At 37.9% G+C, this 21,110-nt stretch overlaps 1 protein-coding gene across 1 annotated transcript in view; it reads left to right on the top strand.

Annotated features, from left to right (window-relative positions):
• Positions 1-21,110, top strand: part of LOC150085097 (mitogen-activated protein kinase kinase kinase 10-like) — a 275,293-nt gene that overhangs the window by 138,463 nt on the left and 115,720 nt on the right. Inside the window, exon 3 of the mRNA XM_090376779.1 lies at positions 6,236-6,384. Coding sequence (XP_090232905.1) covers positions 6,236-6,384 — 149 coding nt within the window. The remainder of the gene's footprint in view (positions 1-6,235; positions 6,385-21,110) is intronic.

Below are 21,110 nucleotides of genomic sequence, written 5' to 3'. Positions count from 1 at the left end.
TATAGAGATTAACTAGTGGTTGATTAAAAAGGTATGGCTGAATAGGATGCAAAGGGCAAGTCTGTATTTTGGCTGCATATTTAAGTAGTAACATTTTTCTACGAAGATGCAAAGGGGGCTCATTAGCTTCAATGTATAGACTCTGAGTTGGAGATGTCCTGTATGCACCAATTGCAATCCGCAATGCATTATGTTGAATAGGATCCAGCCAGCGTAGCACACTCCTTCGGGCAGAATCATAAACTGGAGAACCATAGTCTAAACGGGATCTAATCAGTGCTCTATATAAGAGCAGCAAAGTTGTACGATCTGCTCCCCAAGAGAGGGCAGATAAAGCTCTTAGCATGTTGATCTTTTTGAGACAGGCAGTACGTATTAATTTAACATGATCTAAGAAGTTGAGCTTACTGTCCAGGATTAGTCCCAAGAATTTCATATTGCTGGCAATCGGAATGGTGGAATTTGAAATCCGAAGTTCAGGATCTGCATGCAATTTGCGTTGACAGCAAAAGTGGATCGCAACTGTTTTCTCTGGGGAAAGACGATATCCATTGAGCTCAGCCCACTTTTGAACTTTATTGAGGGACATCTGCAATTGCCTTTCGACAGATCTCATGTTCTGAGAATGGCAAGAAATAGCGAGATCGTCAGCGTAAAGGTAAGCCTCTACAGTATTTGGGAGTACTTTTGTAATGGAATCAATTTTAAGGGCAAACAAGGTTGCACTCAAAACTGATCCTTGTGGTACTCCTTCTTCCTGCGAGAATGTAGCAGAAAGGGAATTTTGATATCTCACCTGGAAAGATCGGCTCTTGAGGAAGTTCCTAATAAATATGGGTAGGTTGCCTCGTAGACCAAGATTATATAGGTCACTGAGAATGCCATACCGCCAGGTAGTATCAAATGCCTTCTCTATATCAATGGAGACCATGACAAGGTGTTCGTTTTTCACAAAGGCATTGCGAATTTCAGATTCCGCCTTGATCATCAGATCTAGGGATGACCTGTTTTTACGAAAGCCATGTTGACAATTACTCAGTAGATGTTGAGTTTCAATGATCCAAGTGAGTCGACTATGGATCATTTTTTCAAGAATTTTACCAAGGCAACTTGACAGAGATATTGGTCTGTAACTATTAGAACTGGAGGGATCTTTTCCAGGTTTCAAAAACGCCAAAACTGTAGCGTGGTGCCAAGAGGTTGGATAAATATTTTCCAGGAAGATCCGGTTAAAAAAGATTAGAATCATTTGTAAGCTTTTCTCATCGAGATGCTGCAGCATGACATAATATATGCCATCTGGCCCAGAGGCACTGTTTCGCGTTGTTCTGATGGCCTGTAAAAGTTCACAATATTGCAGAGGCTGATTATATGGAAGTGACAGTGAGGTTCGAAAGTTGATAGGTCTCTGTTCTTTGGCAGTCTTAATTTTCTGGAATTTTGGAGTGTAGTTTGATGCAGCCGATATATCAGCAAAAGTTTTGCCCAAGGCATTGGCTATATCTATAGGAGCAGAGAGTTCTTGCCCATTGCAGGAGAGAATTGGAGATGGAACAGTTGGAAACTTCCCAGAAAGCTGCCTAATTTTTTTCCATATTAGTCTGGAGTCAGTGTTCCTATTGATAGTTGATGCGAACCTAGTCCAAGAATCTTTCTTGGCCTGCTTTTGAATGTAACGCGCTTTTGCCCTTAGTTTCTTGTAGCTAATTAGATTAGCTGTGGTTGGAGATCGACGGAATAAATTAAATGCTTTATTTTTTTCCTTCTTTGCTTTTGTGCACTCTTCGTTCCACCAGTAGTTGAAATGCCGTCGGGACGGGGGATTTGATAACGGAGTTGAGTACTTAGTTGCAACTAAAAGGCGGGATGTAATATAATCAGTAACTTCATCAATGGGCTGTAGTTGAATAGTTTTTTTGTCAAGAGTGATTGCTGATTGAAATTTCGCCCAATTGGCTTTAGAGAATTTCCATTTCCTGCAGGGATGTTGTAATTGTGGTTGGGTAGTTTACAAACAATTGGAAAGTGATCACTACCCATGGGATCATCCAGGGTGGACCATTGCATAGCTGAAAACAGTATTGGGAAGCAAATCGATAGGTCAATGGCAGAAGTCTGTCCATTGGGTAACTGTATATGGGTGTGCGAGCCACTGTTAAGAAGAGTGAGGTTTTCTTTTTCCAGTAAAGTTTCAATCAGTCGGCCGCGTCTGTCTAATTTAGATGAACCCCATAAAGGGTGGTGGCCGTTGGAGTCCTCTAGCAGGCAGATAGGGGAGGGTAGCTGCAGTAAAAGTTCTTTAAGATCATTATAAGTGTAAGCATGGTTTGGTGGGAGATAAAGTGAGACTAGAGTTAATGCAGTTTGAGTAATCAGACGCACAGCGACAGCTTCGATTTGGGTTTGGAGAGTAATTTGTTTAGCTGGAATCCTTGTACTAATTAAAATTGCTACACCACCTCTAGCAGAATCGGATGTATTCCGATCGCGTCTATAGATCGAGTAGTTTTTGATGGAAATGGAAATTTGAGGAGTTAAATAGGTTTCTTGCAGGCAGAAACCAACTGGAGAGTAGCGATTAATTAAATAACGGATGTCATCAATGTTTCCACGAAAGCCTCTGCAATTCCATTGCAAGATATTAGACATTATTTGAATTTAGAGGAAGAAGCTGTACCTGACGTGGCTGTCTTATGGCGTTCTGGCTTTGGTTTTTCTCTTTTCGGAAAGGAAGGGCGACCAGTGTCCATCTCTTCTTCAGCAAATATTTCCAGGATTGGATCTTCCTGTTTGGATGGATACTCTGCCTCCATCGATTTGTCTTGGATAATCTTTTTCGAAGACGAACTATTACTATTTGTAGTGGCATTCACTGGCGGAGATTGAGATTTTGCTGGTATTGTGAGAGGCGTATTATTTGCTTGGTCTGAGTGCTTAACGGCACTGGACTGTTGCTGAGAGAGAACAGCCCGAGCCCAGTCAGAGATGGAAGTGTTTGAAGGTACGGTAACATCGGTTTGTGTGGCAATGGTTTGATATTTTTTTGTAATATTGGCATAGGTATGGTTAGGTATACTCGGTGCAATTAATTTTCTAGCCTCCTGATAACTAACTCTGTTTTCAACTTTATATTTCACAATTTTTTTCTCTGTTTTCCACCTCTCACATGTCTTAGAGTAGGCCGGATGGTTGCCTTTGCAGTTGGGACAGATCATTTCTTTCACCGAACAATCACTTTGAATGTGATCGGAGGATCCACAGTTGGGACAAACTGGGTTGCTTCTGCACGTTGTTTGAGAGTGGCCATACTTCTGGCATTTATAACATCTCAACGGATTGGGTATGAAAGGACGAGTGCGGCAAAGTAGATATCCAGCTTTTATTGATGTGGGTAGGCTTGGACTGTTGAATGTAAGAATGATATTTCTGGTAGGTGTGAGAATATTGTCTTTTTTTATCATAATTCTTTTTACAGCTATTACATTTTGCTCCTGAAGCTCTTCTTTAATTTCTTCCTCCGTCACATTCATCAGGTCCCAACTAGATATTACACCCTTTGATGTATTTAGGGTTGCATGTGGAGTTACTTTCACTGGAATACCAGCGAAAGTTGTCTTTTTAAGTAATTTTTCAGAGTGTTTGCCATTTATAGTTTCAATAAGTAAGTCCCCTGATTGCAGTCTCTTAACCGTCTTGGGAGACCCTGCAATACTTTCCAGGTGTTTTTGGATTAAAAAAGGGGATAGCTTACTGAGAGGCTGGTCAGATAGCGAGTGCATGATTAAGAATGCAGGTAAGTCTGTCGCCGAGGGATTGGTTTTCAACCTCTTTGCTTGCGACGAATCATGGTCATTTTCTGTGTTTGGCCGACAGCTCGACGGCTCTAGAGTTGGAAACATACTTTGTTCCATGTTGGCTCCTCTTAGCCCCTGGCAGATGAACTTTTCTGCCAAGGTTACCGGCCCCGCCACGGGGAGGCAGGAGCAGTGCCTGGTGTGACCAAGCGAAAAGTAGTAAGTGGTTAGTAGTAAACTAGAAGAAATAAAGAAAGGTGCCTTTCCTTTCTTGCTTTGTACAAGTGTTTTTGTAACAAGAGCTGTTTTTAAATGAATAGATTTATTAACGTGAAGAACTCAAAATAACTATAAATCACTTTTGAGAAATCGCAGTAATAGCACAGAGAAATCGCTCAGTCACAATCGCTTGGCACCCGGGGCCCTTTCATTCAGTGTTCAAGAGTACAGTCAACTGATGATAATGATACAGTATAGGTAAATATCATTCAGAAAACAAAACAAAAAAATGAAAACTGTCTTCTCCTATCTCAAGTTTGCCAAATAAATTGACACCTGCATTATTATCCAGACTGCACATCCTGAGTAAATCGTATCATACTGTTTCTTCTCTGAAATGATTTGGTTTTTTTTGTGCTAATTCCAAGGTAATTGAAGGCGTTCTGATAGTCAAAAGAAAAATTTCCAAATGGAAAAGTCTACAGTGTTAGTCATGCTTTCAGGGAAAGTATCAAAAATCACCTTGTAATAAAAAAATATCTGGTGCATTATTTTGTGTGCTTAATTTTTTTTCTCCTCATTATTATGTTTTGTTTTTTTTTTTTTAATGGAATATTATCAGAGTGATTTTATAAGTGATTACTTTGGTAACTTTGTGGTGCCAAGTTTCTCATTTCCAAATTTTGATCAATGGCCAAAGGGGTAAATGAAGAAATAAGAATCAAGTAACATAGTTAGTAAAAATAAGTTCATCACAAAAAATTTTCAAAAAGTATACATATGCACTGCCATTGTTTTCTCCCTCAATCGTGCTTTTATCTTGACATTTCAGGTTTGGTTCGATTTACTATCCAAAAACCAACAATCTCCAGCTCCTGCAGGTTGCTGGATTTCAGATGTTATACTTATACTAACTCCTGTCTGCTATGAGAGTTACTTCCACCTTCTTTCTGTCTCCTTCCCTCCCCTGTATCTACTTACTTTCCCCTGTCTTTTTACCAATTTCCCCCTCCCATCTGTCACTGACCCCAGTTCTTCCTGGCTCTCCCGGGAGTGCTTGCTGCTTTCTTACCCTGCTCTTTGCTGTAATCCCACCTCTGTTGCTGTCTTCCCTTTCCTTTTCACCACATGAGGCTGGCCTTCCTTATGTGCTACTGGATAAAGTGAAGGCAATCCTATAGTTCAGTGAGGACAGATGACCTGCCTCTTTGCAACAAAATGGGAGCCACTCATACAACACAAACATCTCACTAAACACACAGACATACAGAACATACATTATTGGCTCTGCAGAGATATTACATCATTAATATACATCATGTATACAACACTAATACAACACAAACATCTCACTAAACATACAGAACATACATTATTGGCTCTGCAGAGATATTACATCATGTATATACATCGGCAGGTTATAAGGGAATTCTTAGATACCACCCAGACAGAGAATACCTATGTACACATGCATATACCATTCATTGATAGATGGGATTAAATCCCAGTTATTTTATTTTTTATTTATTTATTTTATTTATTTATTTTTTTTTTTGAAAAAAAAAATTGCAGATGAAGGTATTATGGATATAAATGTGAACTTATCACTGTTATAAAGTGTTTGGAATTACATAAATTAATGAAAAACCACTGCATTGATAAATTGAGTTTGTCTGAAATATTACTTAGTTTTAATTGCCAATCTCCCCCCCAGAAGAATACTAAGATTGTAATACCAATCTCCCCCCAGAAGAATACTAAGATTGTAATACCAATCTCTCCCCAGCAGAATATCAAGATTGTAATCTGCTGGTTTAGTCTTCATCTAGACTGCAAATAAACAAAAGATTGCATACCCCTATCTAGAGATCTGACATTACAAAAAAAAAAAAATAGCATTAACAATAACGAACATAAATTGTACTGCTGCTGTTGAAGCAGCAGTAATTTAATTTAAATTAAATTAAATTACTGCTTACTAGCTTTTTTTTGTGTTTGTTACTATTAATGTTTATCTACCTATGTTAGTCAAGCAAAATAACTATGTTCACCCTACGTATCCAAGGGAAAAATCATCTTTAATATTTTGTGTAATATTTTTCTCTGGTCACCTAAATTGCTGTTATTAAATATTATATATGAAGCCAAACAAGTGTTTGGCTTAATAATATAGCATAACAAAATATATGGTAGAGCTATATATTGTAATTTTATTCTTACAGTTATGGTGTTGTCTTATGGGAACTTTTAACTGGTGAGACCCCATACAAAGGTTTTGATACGCTTGCTGTTGCATATGGAGTTGCCGTGAATAAATTAACACTTCCAATTCCATCCACTTGCCCTACACCATTTTCAGATCTTATGAAGCGTAAGTACTTCTTGTATAGTTGTTTTTTTTTTTTTTTTTTTTTTTGCATATAATGACATAAGGTTTTACGCTTCATTGTAACAGAGGAAAATGGCTGATTATCTAGCCCCTCAGTTTTCAAAATGTTATTGATTACTATGCTGTGAAAAAATTTTTTGCCTCAACATTTTATTGCTTAATCACTAGTATGAATAAAATGTATACATTATCATCTGTAGCAGCAATTACCAAAAGAGGGATTTATCGGTATACTTTAAAAATCCACAAAAAAAAAAAAAAACAGTGAGAGGCTGAATGTAGCATAGAAAAAGCATGATGCCTAAAAGTACTCACAGCAAAAGACATCAAAGAAATAAAATTGAAGAGTTCTGCTGTAATATGATAATGTGATATATGCTTTTTGAATTTACCTATTTTTAAGACTTTTTTTATGCATTGGCATGCAAGAATTTCTGCTAGGTATCTAGTAGAGACGATACCATGTTTTGACTGTGTTTTTTATTACTTTAATTATATGATTTTTCCTACTAAATTACTATCTATAGTAAGTAGCCATCGGCAACAGATGTTATATCTCTTATATTTATTACGTAAATGTTTATTGTGTAAATCATTATAGGTTTTAAAGATACAGGGAAAATTGACTCCTCAAATGAAATGTAGGGGGAGGATGCTAGCATGTAAACTTTATGAATAGCTTCTCTGTATATGCATTATATTATCACACTTTTGAGGCTAGCTAATTTGGCTCATTTGGTAATTATGTCTACGTTTTAATCTGTGTTGGCTTATTCCCATATTTCTAATTATGTCTTAAATCTTCCATTTGTATACATTAACAATAGTAGAGACATATGATGCAAGAAAGCAAGCTTATACTGCATCAGCCAAAAAAAAAACCCCTTCATTTATGATGGATGGAAGTTTGTTCCAGCAATCAACCACCTGCTGGCTAAAGGCGAATTTCCACACATCTTTTCTACAACTGTCTTTCCTCAATTTTAATTTATGTCCCCTTAGGCAATTAATCTGGGCAAGAGGAAGAATCCCATCAGCAGTACTTTACATTTTTCAATGTTAAACTTCAGTTGTCAGCCCATCTGCTTAACTTTTCTAGATCCTGTTGTAGTAGCATACTACCCTTAGTGTCATTAACAACCCTGCCAACCTTCGTGTCCTCTGCAAACTTAGACATTAAGCCTTATATACCATCATCACTATCATTAATGAATACAGAAAACAACAATGGACCCAGTACTGATCCTGAGAGACTCCACTAATAACATTAGTCCACTAAGAGCAGTGTCCATTGATTACCACTCTCTCTGTCTTCTCCCACTCAACCATCACTTTATCCATAACAGCAATTTGCCTCCAGTGCCACACTGCTCCAATTTGTGCAGCAGTCTTCCATGTGCAACAGAATCAAAAGCTTTCCTAAAATCCAATTATATGATATTGAAATTATTTTTTACATTCAGTTCCTTTGTGACCACATCATAGTATCCAATCAAATTGGTCAGACAAGACTTCCCTTTAACAAACCCATGCGGTGTCTGAACTATAACTGAAGTCTTGTCTAGATGATCCTGCAGTGCTTCTTTAACCAGTGCCTCCATTAATTTCCTCGGAACAGAAATTAAACTAACAGGTCTGTAATTACTTATGTCACCCTTTGATCCTCCTTTATGAATTGGGGGTCACATTTGCACATGGGTACCCCCCCCCCCCGAGTCCACGGAAGTTCTCATAATTATGGCTATGGGTTTGCTTACTTCCTTTGCTGCCTCTTTTAATATAAGTGGATAGATCCCATTCACATCAGGTGCCTTTCTTATGTTTATCTTCAACAATTTTCCCTACACTTTGCTCTGAGTTATTACAAAATCATTTAGCTCACTGGAAGAGTTTAATACACATCTGACATCCCCCCCCCTCCCGAATAACTCCTCATGTGTAAGTGTAATACAAAATACACATTCAGTTTGTTAGCTACCTGAGCAGGATCATCAACAGTTGAACCAATCTGCTTATATAAAAGATATGTTTGGAGATTTATGTACTTTTATTATTTTTTATATTGCATGAGTACTTATTTTTTTATGTATTGAAGCATGCTTTAAAATATCATTAAAAGCTGTGGACATTTCTTAATGAATGGCAGGAAAAGGTGATTTGGTGATTATTATTATACATGGTAATTTACCCTTTTATTTAACATGACGAGGATGATTTATCAATGAATATAGAGCTGGCCAAATATAGCAAAAAAAAAAAAAAAGATAGCATAGTAAAGTAAGAGTGATGAAATTACTAAAGTTTATAACAGCTACAAGTTGATTTGCAGCAGCATCATAGAAAAGGTCAAGTTGGTAAAGACTAAGTATGAGAAATCTCTGTCTCTAAGAGAGCAAAAAAGTTTTATAAAGAGCTTTTCATATATATGAATACAAAGAAACAAATTAGAACAAAAACTATGTAGTACCACTCAGGGTAGGAGAACAAAACAGACCCGGGTAGGTGACATGAAGTTCTCTGAGCACTGCAGACAGGCTGTTAGTACCACCCTTGGTGGAAAGGGAATTGAACAGTGATATACATGTACAGCCACTCCCTGACTTATGTAATACTAGACTTTACGTAAGTTTTTGCCAACCGGTGCAAACTTAAAAAAATCGTGCAAACGTATTTTGCATCCAGTAGGAATAAATGGAGGTACTATGAAAATTTCGCAATGTGAACCCAATAACATTGTTTCTTGGTAATTCATTCCAAGACCTCGGAAGTTGAAAATTTCTTTATATAATTAAGCTATTTATCTCTCAGAAGGGTCATTTTTATAATGGAAATTGCACTTCCATTCCCTTTCTTTATCATATGTTCCATTATAAAAATCAATTTTGTGAATGCCTTTGTTGATATTTTTCTAAAGCACATTTCTGGAGGTCACAACCATAAAATAGTTTGGTTTTTTTTTTTATGCAAACCCCAAACACAAGAGGTATTAGAACCTATAGTACTTCATACCGTGCTTGGGTTGGAGGTTGAGAAGATGAAAGAAAATATTTGTTGACATTGGACTTGAACTTCTGTACACTGTAATTTTCAGGAAATACGTATGAAGGAAGATTGTTCCAGAAAACGGCAGTTGAATAAATAAACGAGAAAGATGAAAAGTTGAATAAACGAGGAAGATGAAAAGTTGGTTCTGTGAGTTTGAAGTTGGACAGTAAATGGATGTTGGCTGGTGACAGCACGTGTTTGGATTGTTTTGAGAGAGCAGGAATGATAAAAACCAATTCAGAAGAACAGTGCCTATGGAAATATCTGTAGAAGAGTCATGCAGCAGAAACAGTACGTCTATGAGACAGCAAGTGGAGAGACTGTTAGAGATAAGTCATTAATTAACCTAACTGCACTCTTCTGAATGGAATCTAAAAGCCTGAGAGAGGTTTTGGGAGCACTGCCCCAGATGTGGGAACAATATTCCATGCTAAGGCGGATTTGCAATTGGTACAGTGAACAGCCATTTGGAAAAAAAGTAATACTGAGAATGAAAGAGAAAACCAAGTTTTTCAGATGCAGAGGAAGCAATATTTGTAATGGGCTTGTGCCAATAGGGGTTAGAAGTCAGGGTAATCCCCAAAAGAGATATATCATTTTGCCTAGAAATCGGAGTTTCACCAAAGATAAGCATAGGAGCAGAAGAATCCTTTTTGCGAGATATAAGACAAGACTCGGTTTTAGAAGGATTGAAATTAACTAAGTTGTCATTTCCCATGGAGAATTACCTGGAGAGCAGCATTTAAGGAATTGGTAGCAGATATTCGAAAAGTTTAAGCAGATTGAATAGGGCATGGTTTCTCAAAATGGAAAGTGGAATGCAATGTGCTATCATCGGCAAAACTATGGATAGGATTTCCAATCAATGGAAGAAGGTCATTAATATACAAGAGGAAAAGAACTGAACCTTGGGGCACACCAGCATTAGTGGAAAAGTTAGAAGACAGAGAGCCATCTACCATCACCCTCAGTGAGCGATCAGAGAGAAAACTGGATAACCAATTACAAAAAACAGTTGGAAAACCATAAGATGGAAGCTTCTTTAGAAGACCTTTATGACAAACATGATCAAAAGCCTTTGAGATGTCAAGAGCAACTGCTTGTGTTTCACCGAACTTTTCCATTGAATTTGTCCATAAATGGGTAACATAAGCCGGAATATCACCAGTGGATCGACACTGACGGAATCCATACTGGCAATCATTGATCAGATGGAAAGTTTCTAGTAAAAGCAATTTGCACTTTTCGGTTTATTGGGCTTTTCAGTTAGTGCAATCTAATTATAAACTATTTTATTGCATTGGTGATAATCCGAATAGCTTGAATTGTATGGGTTTTTATGTTTTATGTTTTTATGAGTATTTTGCATCTACATTCACACATGAGGAATTATTAAGGTTTGAAAATGGCAGAAGGTTATCAAATTGTAGCACGATACTTAATGATTTTGTAATAACTGAGAGCAAAGTGGAGGAGAAATTGTTGAATTTAAACATAAGAAAGGCACCTTGGGTGGATGGGATCTATCCAGTTATATTAAAGGAGGTGGCAAAGCAACTAAGCAAACCCTTAGCCATAATTATGAGAGCATCCTTGGACGCAGGGGAGGTTCCCACGGACTGGAGATGTGCAAATGTATCCCCAATTCATAAAGGGGGGATTGAAGGGTGACATGAGTAATTACAGACCAGTTAGTTTTACTTCTGTTCCGGGTAAAATAATGGAGTCACTGGTTAAAGATGCATTGCAGGATCATTTAGACAAGACTGCACAATAATTCAGACACAGCATGGGTTTGTTAAGGGAAAGTCTTGTCTGACAAATCTGATTGGTTATTATGATGTTGGTTACAAAGGAACTGGATGCAAAAAATAATTTTGATATCATATATTTGGATTTCAAGAAAGCTTTTGACACTGTTGCACATGGAAGACTATTGTACAAATTGGAGCAGAATGGTATTAAGGGTAAGTTGCTACAATGAATAAATGGATGGTTAAGTGGGAGAAGATGGTGGTAATCATTGGGTGCTGCTCTTCATGGACTAATGTTATCAGTGGAGTTACACAGGGTTCGGTGTTGGGTCCACTGTTGTTTTGTATATTTATCAATGATATTGATGAAGGTATATCAGGCTTAGTGTTGAAGTTTGCAGATGATACAAAGATTGGCAGGGTTGTTAATGACAGTAATGGCAGTGTGCTACTGCAACAGGATCTAGATAATTTGGGCAGATGGGCTAAGAAGTGGCAACTGAAGTTTAACCTTGACAAATGCAAAGTACTGCATATGGGTAGAAGTAACCCCAGAGAAATGTACCAGCTGTGTGGTACTACACTTAAGGTGGTAGAAAATGAAATCAAAGACCTGGGAGTAATTGTGCAGTCAGATATGAAGTTTCTGAGCAATATAGGAATTTTGCTAGCAGGGAAAAGGCGGTGATTGTCCCTCTGTATAAGGGCAATGGTCAGGCCACGACTTGAATACTGCGTACAGGTCTGGAGGCCACATTTTAGGAAGGATGTCGATTTGCTTGAGCGTGTACAGAGAAGGGCAACAAGATTGGTGAGGGGAATGAAGGGATCCTCTTACCAAGAGAGGCTTAAGTTCTGCAAATTGCAGTGGCTGGAGACTAGGCACCTGCGTGGTGATCTGATTGAGGTGTATAAGGCCTTTTGAATGGATTGAGCATGCTGAATTCTGATGGGATCCTTCCACTTGTTCAGGTTACGAACCTAAGGGGGCATAAATTCAAATTAAGAAAGGACAGGTGTAGAATAGATGTGTGGAAATTGCCTTTAGCCAGCGGGTGGTTAATTGCTGGAACATACTTCCATCTGACATTATGGATGTTGGTAGGTTAAATAAATTTAAGTAGGAACTGGACAAACATTTAGAGGAAATGGTTGTATGAATTTTTTTTTTTTTTTTTTTTTTCTCTCATGTTGCATAAGCTCATACGCTTGCTTTCTTGCATCACATGCCCCTACTACTATAGCTAACAGTCCTAGATAATTAAACCTTTCTTAAGTCATTGACATTCTTAAATATGTTTTCATAAGTTTCAATTTCAAAAAACTCCTTTCAGCTGATGCTACACTAACTGGTAATGTCAGAAAAATTCTCAAAGCTATAAACAGATTAGGAAATGATGACATCAATTTATTTTTTTGCAATATATGTCAAGTTTTTTAATGGGTCTGGAATTCCAGTGCTCAAAACTCTATATGTTATCAGCTCATCGAAGAGCTGAAGACCATCAATATCCTTAATACATGTGCTTCCTTTCTTAATTTAAAGTGAAACATCTAAATCAAAATAAGATTTTTTAACTTCCTCTTCAGTCATTTCTCCATATTCACAAAGAAATTTAAATACATTATTACCTTCATTTAGATTTTCAAACCTTTCCTGAATATAATTTAAGGCTGTATCAACAATTGTCAGATAAAATTGTATTCTAAACAATTCTTTTAGATTTATGTTCATCGGGATAATCAAAATGGTGAACTTTAGTTCTACTTCTTACAAATGGAAATTCGGCCACTACATTTACTTCTGCAGCTAAAACTTTTGCATCCCTAATATATTTATTAAATGCCTCATCAGATCTGGCTGCACTTAAAAATTTAACAATCTCATTCAAAATATTAAGAGATTCATTTATGTTGGATTGAGGACACTGCAACGTTTTACTTACAACATCAATTTTTGACAGAATATCATTCCATATAACGACCAAGCAAATTAACTTGAAAGATACAACATGATCTAACAAACATTGAGCTGTATGTTTTGTTTTCATGTCTCTGGAATTATCATCTATTATGTCATTTAAACTTTTCAAGACTTCACTTAATTGCAATCTGAGAGGTCACACTGCTTTTATTCTACTCTCCATTCTTGCATCACTTACAGATTTCAGTGTTAATCTAGTGATATTACGATTTAGTATATCCCATCTATAAGGAGATGCAGAAAAAAATGTGTGCAATTCTTGAACAATGTTAAAAAAAATAAACTGTTTCAAATGTTACTTTGACAGCATCATTTACAACTAAATTCAATGAATGTACTTGTTAACAGGAGAGACTGCTTCTACAGGGAGGGGATACACTTAAATAGAAAGGGTACAAAAATATTTGCTGATGCTATTGAGGCAGTGTTAGGTGGGTCCAAAAACTGCTAGTTTGGAGGGATACAAGGACTAATAGATTAACAGTAGCCATTGGCAGAGGTGAAAGTGATTCTTGCACTGCTTCTATTGGAATGAGCAGCAGCCTGGAAAACAAGATTTAGGATATTTCAGAGACTGCTGGGTGTCACTGCAGAACAGATAAAAACGTGGGTAGCTAAGAATAGCAACAGGTACATGTATGCTTGTCTGTACACCAATGCTTTGTATTTGGTAAATAAATTTAATGAATTTGAGGTATTGGTCAAAACTTCAAAGGCAGATATTGTTGGGATAACAGAGATGTGGTGTCACACAGATATAAGGAATGCAGAACTGGAATTTGGGGAGTACAATGTGTACAGAAAGGATAGGAAGGGAGGAGAGGTTATGCTATTAGTTAAGAAACACATAAAATCCAAGGAAGTGAAGCCAGTCAACATCGCTGGACAGTGCAGTATAGAGTCAGTTTGGTGTGACAAAAGCATTGGGAGATCAAAATTGAGAGTAGGAGTGTGCTATAGGCCTAATCACTCTGATGAGTATAATAAGAAACTGGACAAGGAAATAGAATGGGCCAGTAAATTAGAGATTCTTATAATGGGGGGATTTTAATTTCCCAGATATTGACTGGATTTTGTGGGTTGGTCACTCACACACTAGCAAGGCTTTTGTGGATTTATTGGATGATTGGGCGCCTCCGTAGCCAGGTGGGAAGGAGCAGCAGTGCGTAGCACACGCTTCTTGATTAGACCGGGTTGCTAATGCTCCTAAAAACCAAACCGTAAACCGTAATTGGATGATTGTTTTCTACATCAGCATGTTCGGGAGGCAACTAGAGGGAGTAATATTCTTGATCTGATTATCAGTAGTGATTCTTCATGCATTAAGAATCTGCAGATAAAGGGAACCACTGGGTGGCAGTGATCACAGTGTGCTGAAGTGGGATTTACTCAAAAAGGTAACTACCATCAGGGGTAAAGGGAAGGGTTTTTACTTTCGTAAAGGTGACTGTGATGGTCTGAGACAGTATTTAAATTCTATACAGTGGGACCAATTGATGATGTTACCAACAGCAAATTCAAAATGGGAAGCATTCAAAGAACTTATCTTGGAAGCTAGTATGCTTTACATACCATCTAAGAAATATTGTATTAAATAAACTTCACACCAACCAGTACTTGAAAATATTTTAATACTTAACTAAAAACACTGTATTTACAATAAAATGATTAAAAATAGTTTCAAATATTTAAAATATATAAATAAAAACAATTAAAATATGACTGAAAACAGATAAAGAATATTAAAAATTAAAGTAAACTGTAACAACTGTAGCTTTTGGAGATGGCAGTCTCTTTGCTCAACAGCGTATATTTTGCTATATGCCACATCCTTAAATAGCAGGTTCGCGGCATTCGTCACATGGGGCCCCAGGAATGTGATTGGTATTTCCCATTTGCACACCAGAACCGGAAATGGCTCGGGAGCACGCTACCCGAAACCGTTCGTCTTGTCCCAAGACAACTGTTTCAAAGAGAGGGTGTAAACCGTCACCATTATCTCTATTAATGGTATTACTGGCTGCCCCAATGCGTAAGCTCTCAAGCCATTTACCGTTCCAGAACCCCTGTGCATGATCTGTGATGACAGCATCCTCCCGGGAGATCTGATGTTGCTTCTTCCAGAAATGCTCTGCCACAGCAGACTTCCCATAATTTGCAGTCTTTATTGCATTCATGTGTTTCCCCCAGCTGGTCCTTAAGTCACTGCCCCGTCTCTCCCACATAACATACCTCACAATCCGGGCATTTAATTTCATAAACTACCCCGCTGCTGGGGGAACAGGTGAATGCAATAAAGACTGCAAATTACGTTAAGTCTGCTGTGGCAGAGCATTTCTGGGAGAAGCATTACGGTTCTGGAACCGTAAATGGCTTGAGAGCTTACGCATTGGGGCAGCCAGTAATACCATTAATAGAGATAAGGGTGTACATTTACACCCTCTCTTTGAAACGGTTGTCTTGGGACAAGACGAACGGTTTCGGGTAGTGCGCTCCCGAGCCATTTCTGGTTCTGGTGCACAAATGGGAAATACCAATCACATTCCTGGGGAACCATGTGACGAATGCCGTGGACCTGCTATTTAAGGATGTGGCATACAGCAAAATGTACGCTGTTGAGAAAGGAGACTGCCGTCTTGCTGAAAGCTACAGTTGTTACGGTATATTTCAATTTTTAATATTTTAATTGTCATATTTTAATTGTTTTATTTATATATTTTAAATATTTTAAACTAGTTTTAATAATTTTATTGTAAATACAGTGTTTTTACTTACAGTATTAAAATATTTTCAAGTACTGGTTGGTGTGAAGTTTAATTATTTAATGTGAGTTTTCCCAGCCTCATAGGCCTATTTAGAGATAAGAAATATTGTTCAAGGTTTAGGCCTAAATGGATGTCAGTTGAACTAATGAGACATATGGCAGAGAAGAAAAATGCATGGGATACATATAAATTAATGGGTGACATGGAAGCCTATGATAGATATAAGCTGGTCTGTAACCAAGTCACAAAGGAAATTAATCAGTTTAAGGCAGATTATGAGAAATCCTTGGCAAAGGATGCAAAGAAAAACAGAAAAGAATTCTTTACCGATGTAAACTCTAGAAGGAAAGGGATGAATCAGATTGGCCCACTGGATATGGATGGTTCAACAGATGATGATCCTGCTCAGGTGGGCAACAAACTAAACTAGTATTTTGCATCTACATTCACACATGAGGAGTTATTCAGAAAGGGGAATGCTAGAGGCGGAGTAAACTCTGGCAGTGAGCTAGATGATTTTCTAATAACTGAGAGGAAAGTGGAGGAGAAATTGTTGAGGATAAACATAAAAAAAGCACCCAGGGTGGATGGGATCTATCCAGTTATATTAAAAGAGGCAGGCAGCAAAGGAAGTAAGCAAACCCTTAGCCATAATTATGAGAGCTTCTTTGAACGCAGAGGAGGTACCCATAGACTGGAGATGTGCAAATGTGACCCCAGTTCACAAAGGAGAATCAAAGGCTGACACTAGTAATTATAGACCTGAGAGTTTAACTTCTGTTCCAGGAAAATTAATGGAGGCACTGGTTAAAGAAACACTGCAGGATCATCTAGACAAGACTTCAGTTATAGCTCGGACACAGCATGGTTTTGTTAAGAGGAAGTCTTGCCTGACCAATTTGATTGGATACTATGATGCAGTCACAAAAGAACTGGATGCAGGGAATAACTTTGATATTATATATTTGGATCTTAGAAAGGCTTTTGATATTGTTGCACATGGAAGACTGCTGCACAAATTGGAGCAGTGTGGCATTGGAGGCAAATTGCTGCTGTGGATAAAGGGATGTTTGAGGGGGAGAAAACAGAGAGTGGTAATCAGTAGACACTGCTCATCATGGACTAATGTTATTAGTGGAGTCCCTCGGGGTTCAGTGTTCGGTCCATTGTTGTTTTCTATATTTATAAATGATAATGATGATGGTATCTAAAGCTTAATGTCCAAGTTTGCAGACGATACAAAGGTTGGCAAGGTTGCTAAGGACACTACTTACACTATGATGCTGCAATAGGATCTGGAAATGGTTGAGCAGATGGGCTGAGAGATGGCAAATGAAGTTTAACATTGACAAATGTAAAGTAATACATATGGGAAACAGTAACCCCAGAGCAACATATCAACTCTGTGGTACTACACTGACAGTGGTAGAGAATGAAATGGACCTGGGGGTAATTGTGCAGGCAGATATAAAGTGTTCTGAGCAGTGCAGACTGGCTGCAAGAGTAGCTCATGGTGTCTTGACAATGATATACAGGAATTTTTCTAGCAGGGACAAGGAGGTGATTATTCCCATTTATAAGGCAATGGTCAAGCCACACCTTCAGTACTGTATATAGGTCTGGAGGCCTCATTTCAAGAAGGATGTAGAGCTGCTGGAACGAGTACAGAGAATGGCAACAAGATTAGTGAATGGAACGAAGGGTTGCTCTTACGAAGAAAGGCTTAAGTTTTGCAAATTACAGTGTCTGGAGACTAGGCACTGGCGAGGTGATCTGATAGAGGTGTATAAAGCCTTGAATGGTTTGAGCATGCTCAATGCCGATGGGATTCTTCCTCTTGCTCAGAATAATCACCTGAGAGGGCATAAATTCAAATTGAAGAAAGACATGTAGGATAGATGTGGGGAAATTTGCCTTTAGCCAGCGGGTAGTTGGTTGGTGGAACAGACTTCCATCCCTTGTTATGGAAGTTGAAAGCCTAAATAAATTTAAGGCTCAGCTGGACAAGTATTAGTACTAGCCGCATGGTGCAAGAAAGCCTATGGCTTATGCTGCACCAGCCAAAAAAAATTAATAATAATAATAATTAATAAAAAAAAAGGAAATTAAACCTATCGTCCTATGCGCTTCCCTGACCCGAAGTACTATTCAGATGACCTTTGAATTTCCCCAAACTGTCAGCCTCTACCACCCATGTAGGCAACTTATTCCAGTAATTTATAACTCGCCGGCTAAAATAAAACTTCCTGCAGTCCAATCTAAACATTTCCCCCCCATAACTTGAATTTATGTCCCCTAGTTCTAGCATCATTTATAATCTTGAAAATTTCGTCCTCATTCATTTTGCTGATGCCTCTCAGAGCCTTAAACACCTCAATCAAATCTCCTCTAAGGTATCTAGTTTCCAAACTCTGCAACCCACATATTCGAAGTCTTTATTCATAAGGATGCCCTTTTGCCGATCTTACCAGGCAAGTGACCCGTCTTTGCACCCTTTCAAGAAGCTCGATGTCTTTCTTTAGGTGCTGTCTCCACACTTGAACACAGTATTCCAAGTGTGGTGTAACAAAAGCCTTATATAATGGGATTATCACGTCCCTATCTATACTTGCAAAAGTTCGATAGATCATCGATAGGACACCATGGGTCTTACAATGCTCAGAGAATTTCATGTCTGACCATATCTTAACACCCAAGTCCCTTTCCTCCAGTACTGGGTTTAGTCGAACTCCACCAAGTGAATAAGTTATATTGGAATTACTGTTTCCCAGGTGTAATACCTTACACTTTGTTGGATTAAAGCATAGCTGCCATTTTTCTGACCATTCCTGAAGTCTATTTAGGTCTCTCTGAAGAAGCTCAGCTTGACAGTGATCATTAACCACTCTACCAATTTTAACATCATCTGCAAATTTAGACATCACGCCCTCTATCCCTTCATCAATGTTGTTTATGAAAATTAAAAACAACAGTGGTCCTAATACTGATCCTTGGGGAACCCCACTGCTTATATCAACCCAATCTGAGGAATAGCCATTTATCATTTTAATCATACCCAATCTGAGGAATAGCCATTTAATTTTAATCATAATTTTAACATCATCTGCAAATTTAGACATCACACCCTCTATCCCTTCATCAATGTCGTTTATGAAAATTAAAAACAACAGTGGTCCTAATACTGATCCTTGGGGAACCCCACTTCTTATATCAACCCAATCTGAGGAATAGCCATTTATCACAACCCTCTGCCTCCTGCCCTGAAGCCATCCTGCTATCCAGCTAAGGATTTTCCCAGTGATTCCAACCTGTTCCAGCTTATAAAGCAACTGCTCATGTGGGACTGATTCAAAAGCTTTGCTGAAATCTAAATAAACGATGTCAAAATTATTCCCTAAATCCAGCTCGTGAGTGACCCTTTCGAAATAGCAAACCAGATTTGTTAAACATGATTTTCCCTTTACAAAACCATGCTGAGTATCCTTGAGAATTTCAATTCAATCCAAATGATCCTGAATTCCACCTTTGATCATTGCCTCCATGATTTTCCCTATCACTGAAGTCAACTGACAGGTCGATAATTTCCCACTTCACTTTTTTTGAAGTGGGAAATACGACAGGTATTTCGAACGAACAGAGGGATGAAATGGGAGTGGTTTTTTTTTTTTTTTTTGGCTGATGCTGCATAAACTTGCTTTCTTGCATCATATGCCTTTACTAATGCTAGTACAGTCAATCCTCGTATAACACGTGTTTACACTACATGAATTCGTTCATACACGATTTATAATAGGGGAACGATATCTTATATAACATGAACCGAATTCGCTTATGCATGATTTGCCTTTGTGTTTACAAGAAATGGCAGTCGAGCGCAGAATCACCCCAACCGAACGCAACACGATAGGAATGAAGAGAAGATTCTGAAAATGTATTATGTTTTTTATATCAGTGAAGGGGAAACACATTTCACCATAATAACGTAAAAACCAACACAATTCCAGCTATCGGTATAATCGCAATTGCAATTAGATCGAGTTTACTACCAGTTTATAACAGATTCCACTAGCAGAAACGCAACTGGAAATTGTTTTTATTGTTTTATGGTAGTAACCCCTCGAAATGTGCTTTAGTAAAATGTGAGGTGTTAATAGTGTATCTCAGCCTTTGTGGTGTTGTTTATTCTGTTGCTACACACGCGCAGCTTTGTTTATGTGTATCAAACGTGCCTCCTCGTTTTGTAATTGTGCTTTATTCCTTAAAAATGAGTAAAATACTTAAGAGGTGTGAAAAGGAGGCGTCCTGGTGAAGATACTGCAGATTCAGAGAGAAAAAGAAAAGCAATATCGATAAACAGAGGCGGACTGGGTCAAAAATTCTTACCCGGGAAAATTTATAGTGGCCTCATTCTAGAGAAAAAATATGAAATTGTGAACCGCTTTGAGTGAAATGAAAGACCATGTGATATTGCACGTACTACAGACCTAAATGAGGCAACCGAGAATTAGAAAGAATGCAGAGAAAATAAAAACAACTTTCATAGCAGGAACAACTCAAAGTGTAATTAAAATCCATTAGATTAAGACACAAAGAATTGGAAGAGATGGAACGCCTGTCATCTGTTTGGATAGAAAATCAAACAAAAAACAAGTTTGCTTACGATAGAAGTAAAAGCATTAGCAATATTTTGTTACGTAATAGTCGTAATAAAATGCGTAAGTATTTTATTACGATTATTTATTGTGTTTGGTAGTGTTTTGGTTACAAATGTGTGTTCAATCTTGGGTGTTCGGCACCTAACCCCCTTTTTCCCATAGGGCCTGTTGTTTATATTGCACGATTTTGCATTGCAGGAGGGTTTCTAGGAATGCAACTATCGGGCTATACGAGGACTGACTGTACTAATGAATGAGATGCACAAAGTACAAAAAAGCTCTAGTATTTGTATTCCTAATTTTGTTCCCGGAGCCACTATGCTTACCACGCATATTTGCCCCATTATCATACCCTTATCCACGCATATCTGGAATATCTAATTCGTAATCTGTTAAGATTCACTTAAAAGATAATTACTTAAACACTTCCTCTGTTAGTGTCTGATCCCAAGTAATAATTCTTGAACTGCAACATCAGAAGTGTCAATATTTACAATTCTTACTA

Source organism: Mastigoproctus giganteus, chromosome 6 (genome assembly GCF_048544385.1).
Source record: "Mastigoproctus giganteus isolate SK-2022 chromosome 6, ASM4854438v1, whole genome shotgun sequence".
In the NCBI taxonomy this organism is placed as follows: Eukaryota; Metazoa; Arthropoda; class Arachnida; order Uropygi; family Thelyphonidae; genus Mastigoproctus; species Mastigoproctus giganteus.
The sequence above is the reverse complement of the archived record's forward strand: the minus strand, read 5'-3'. Positions and strand labels throughout refer to the sequence as shown.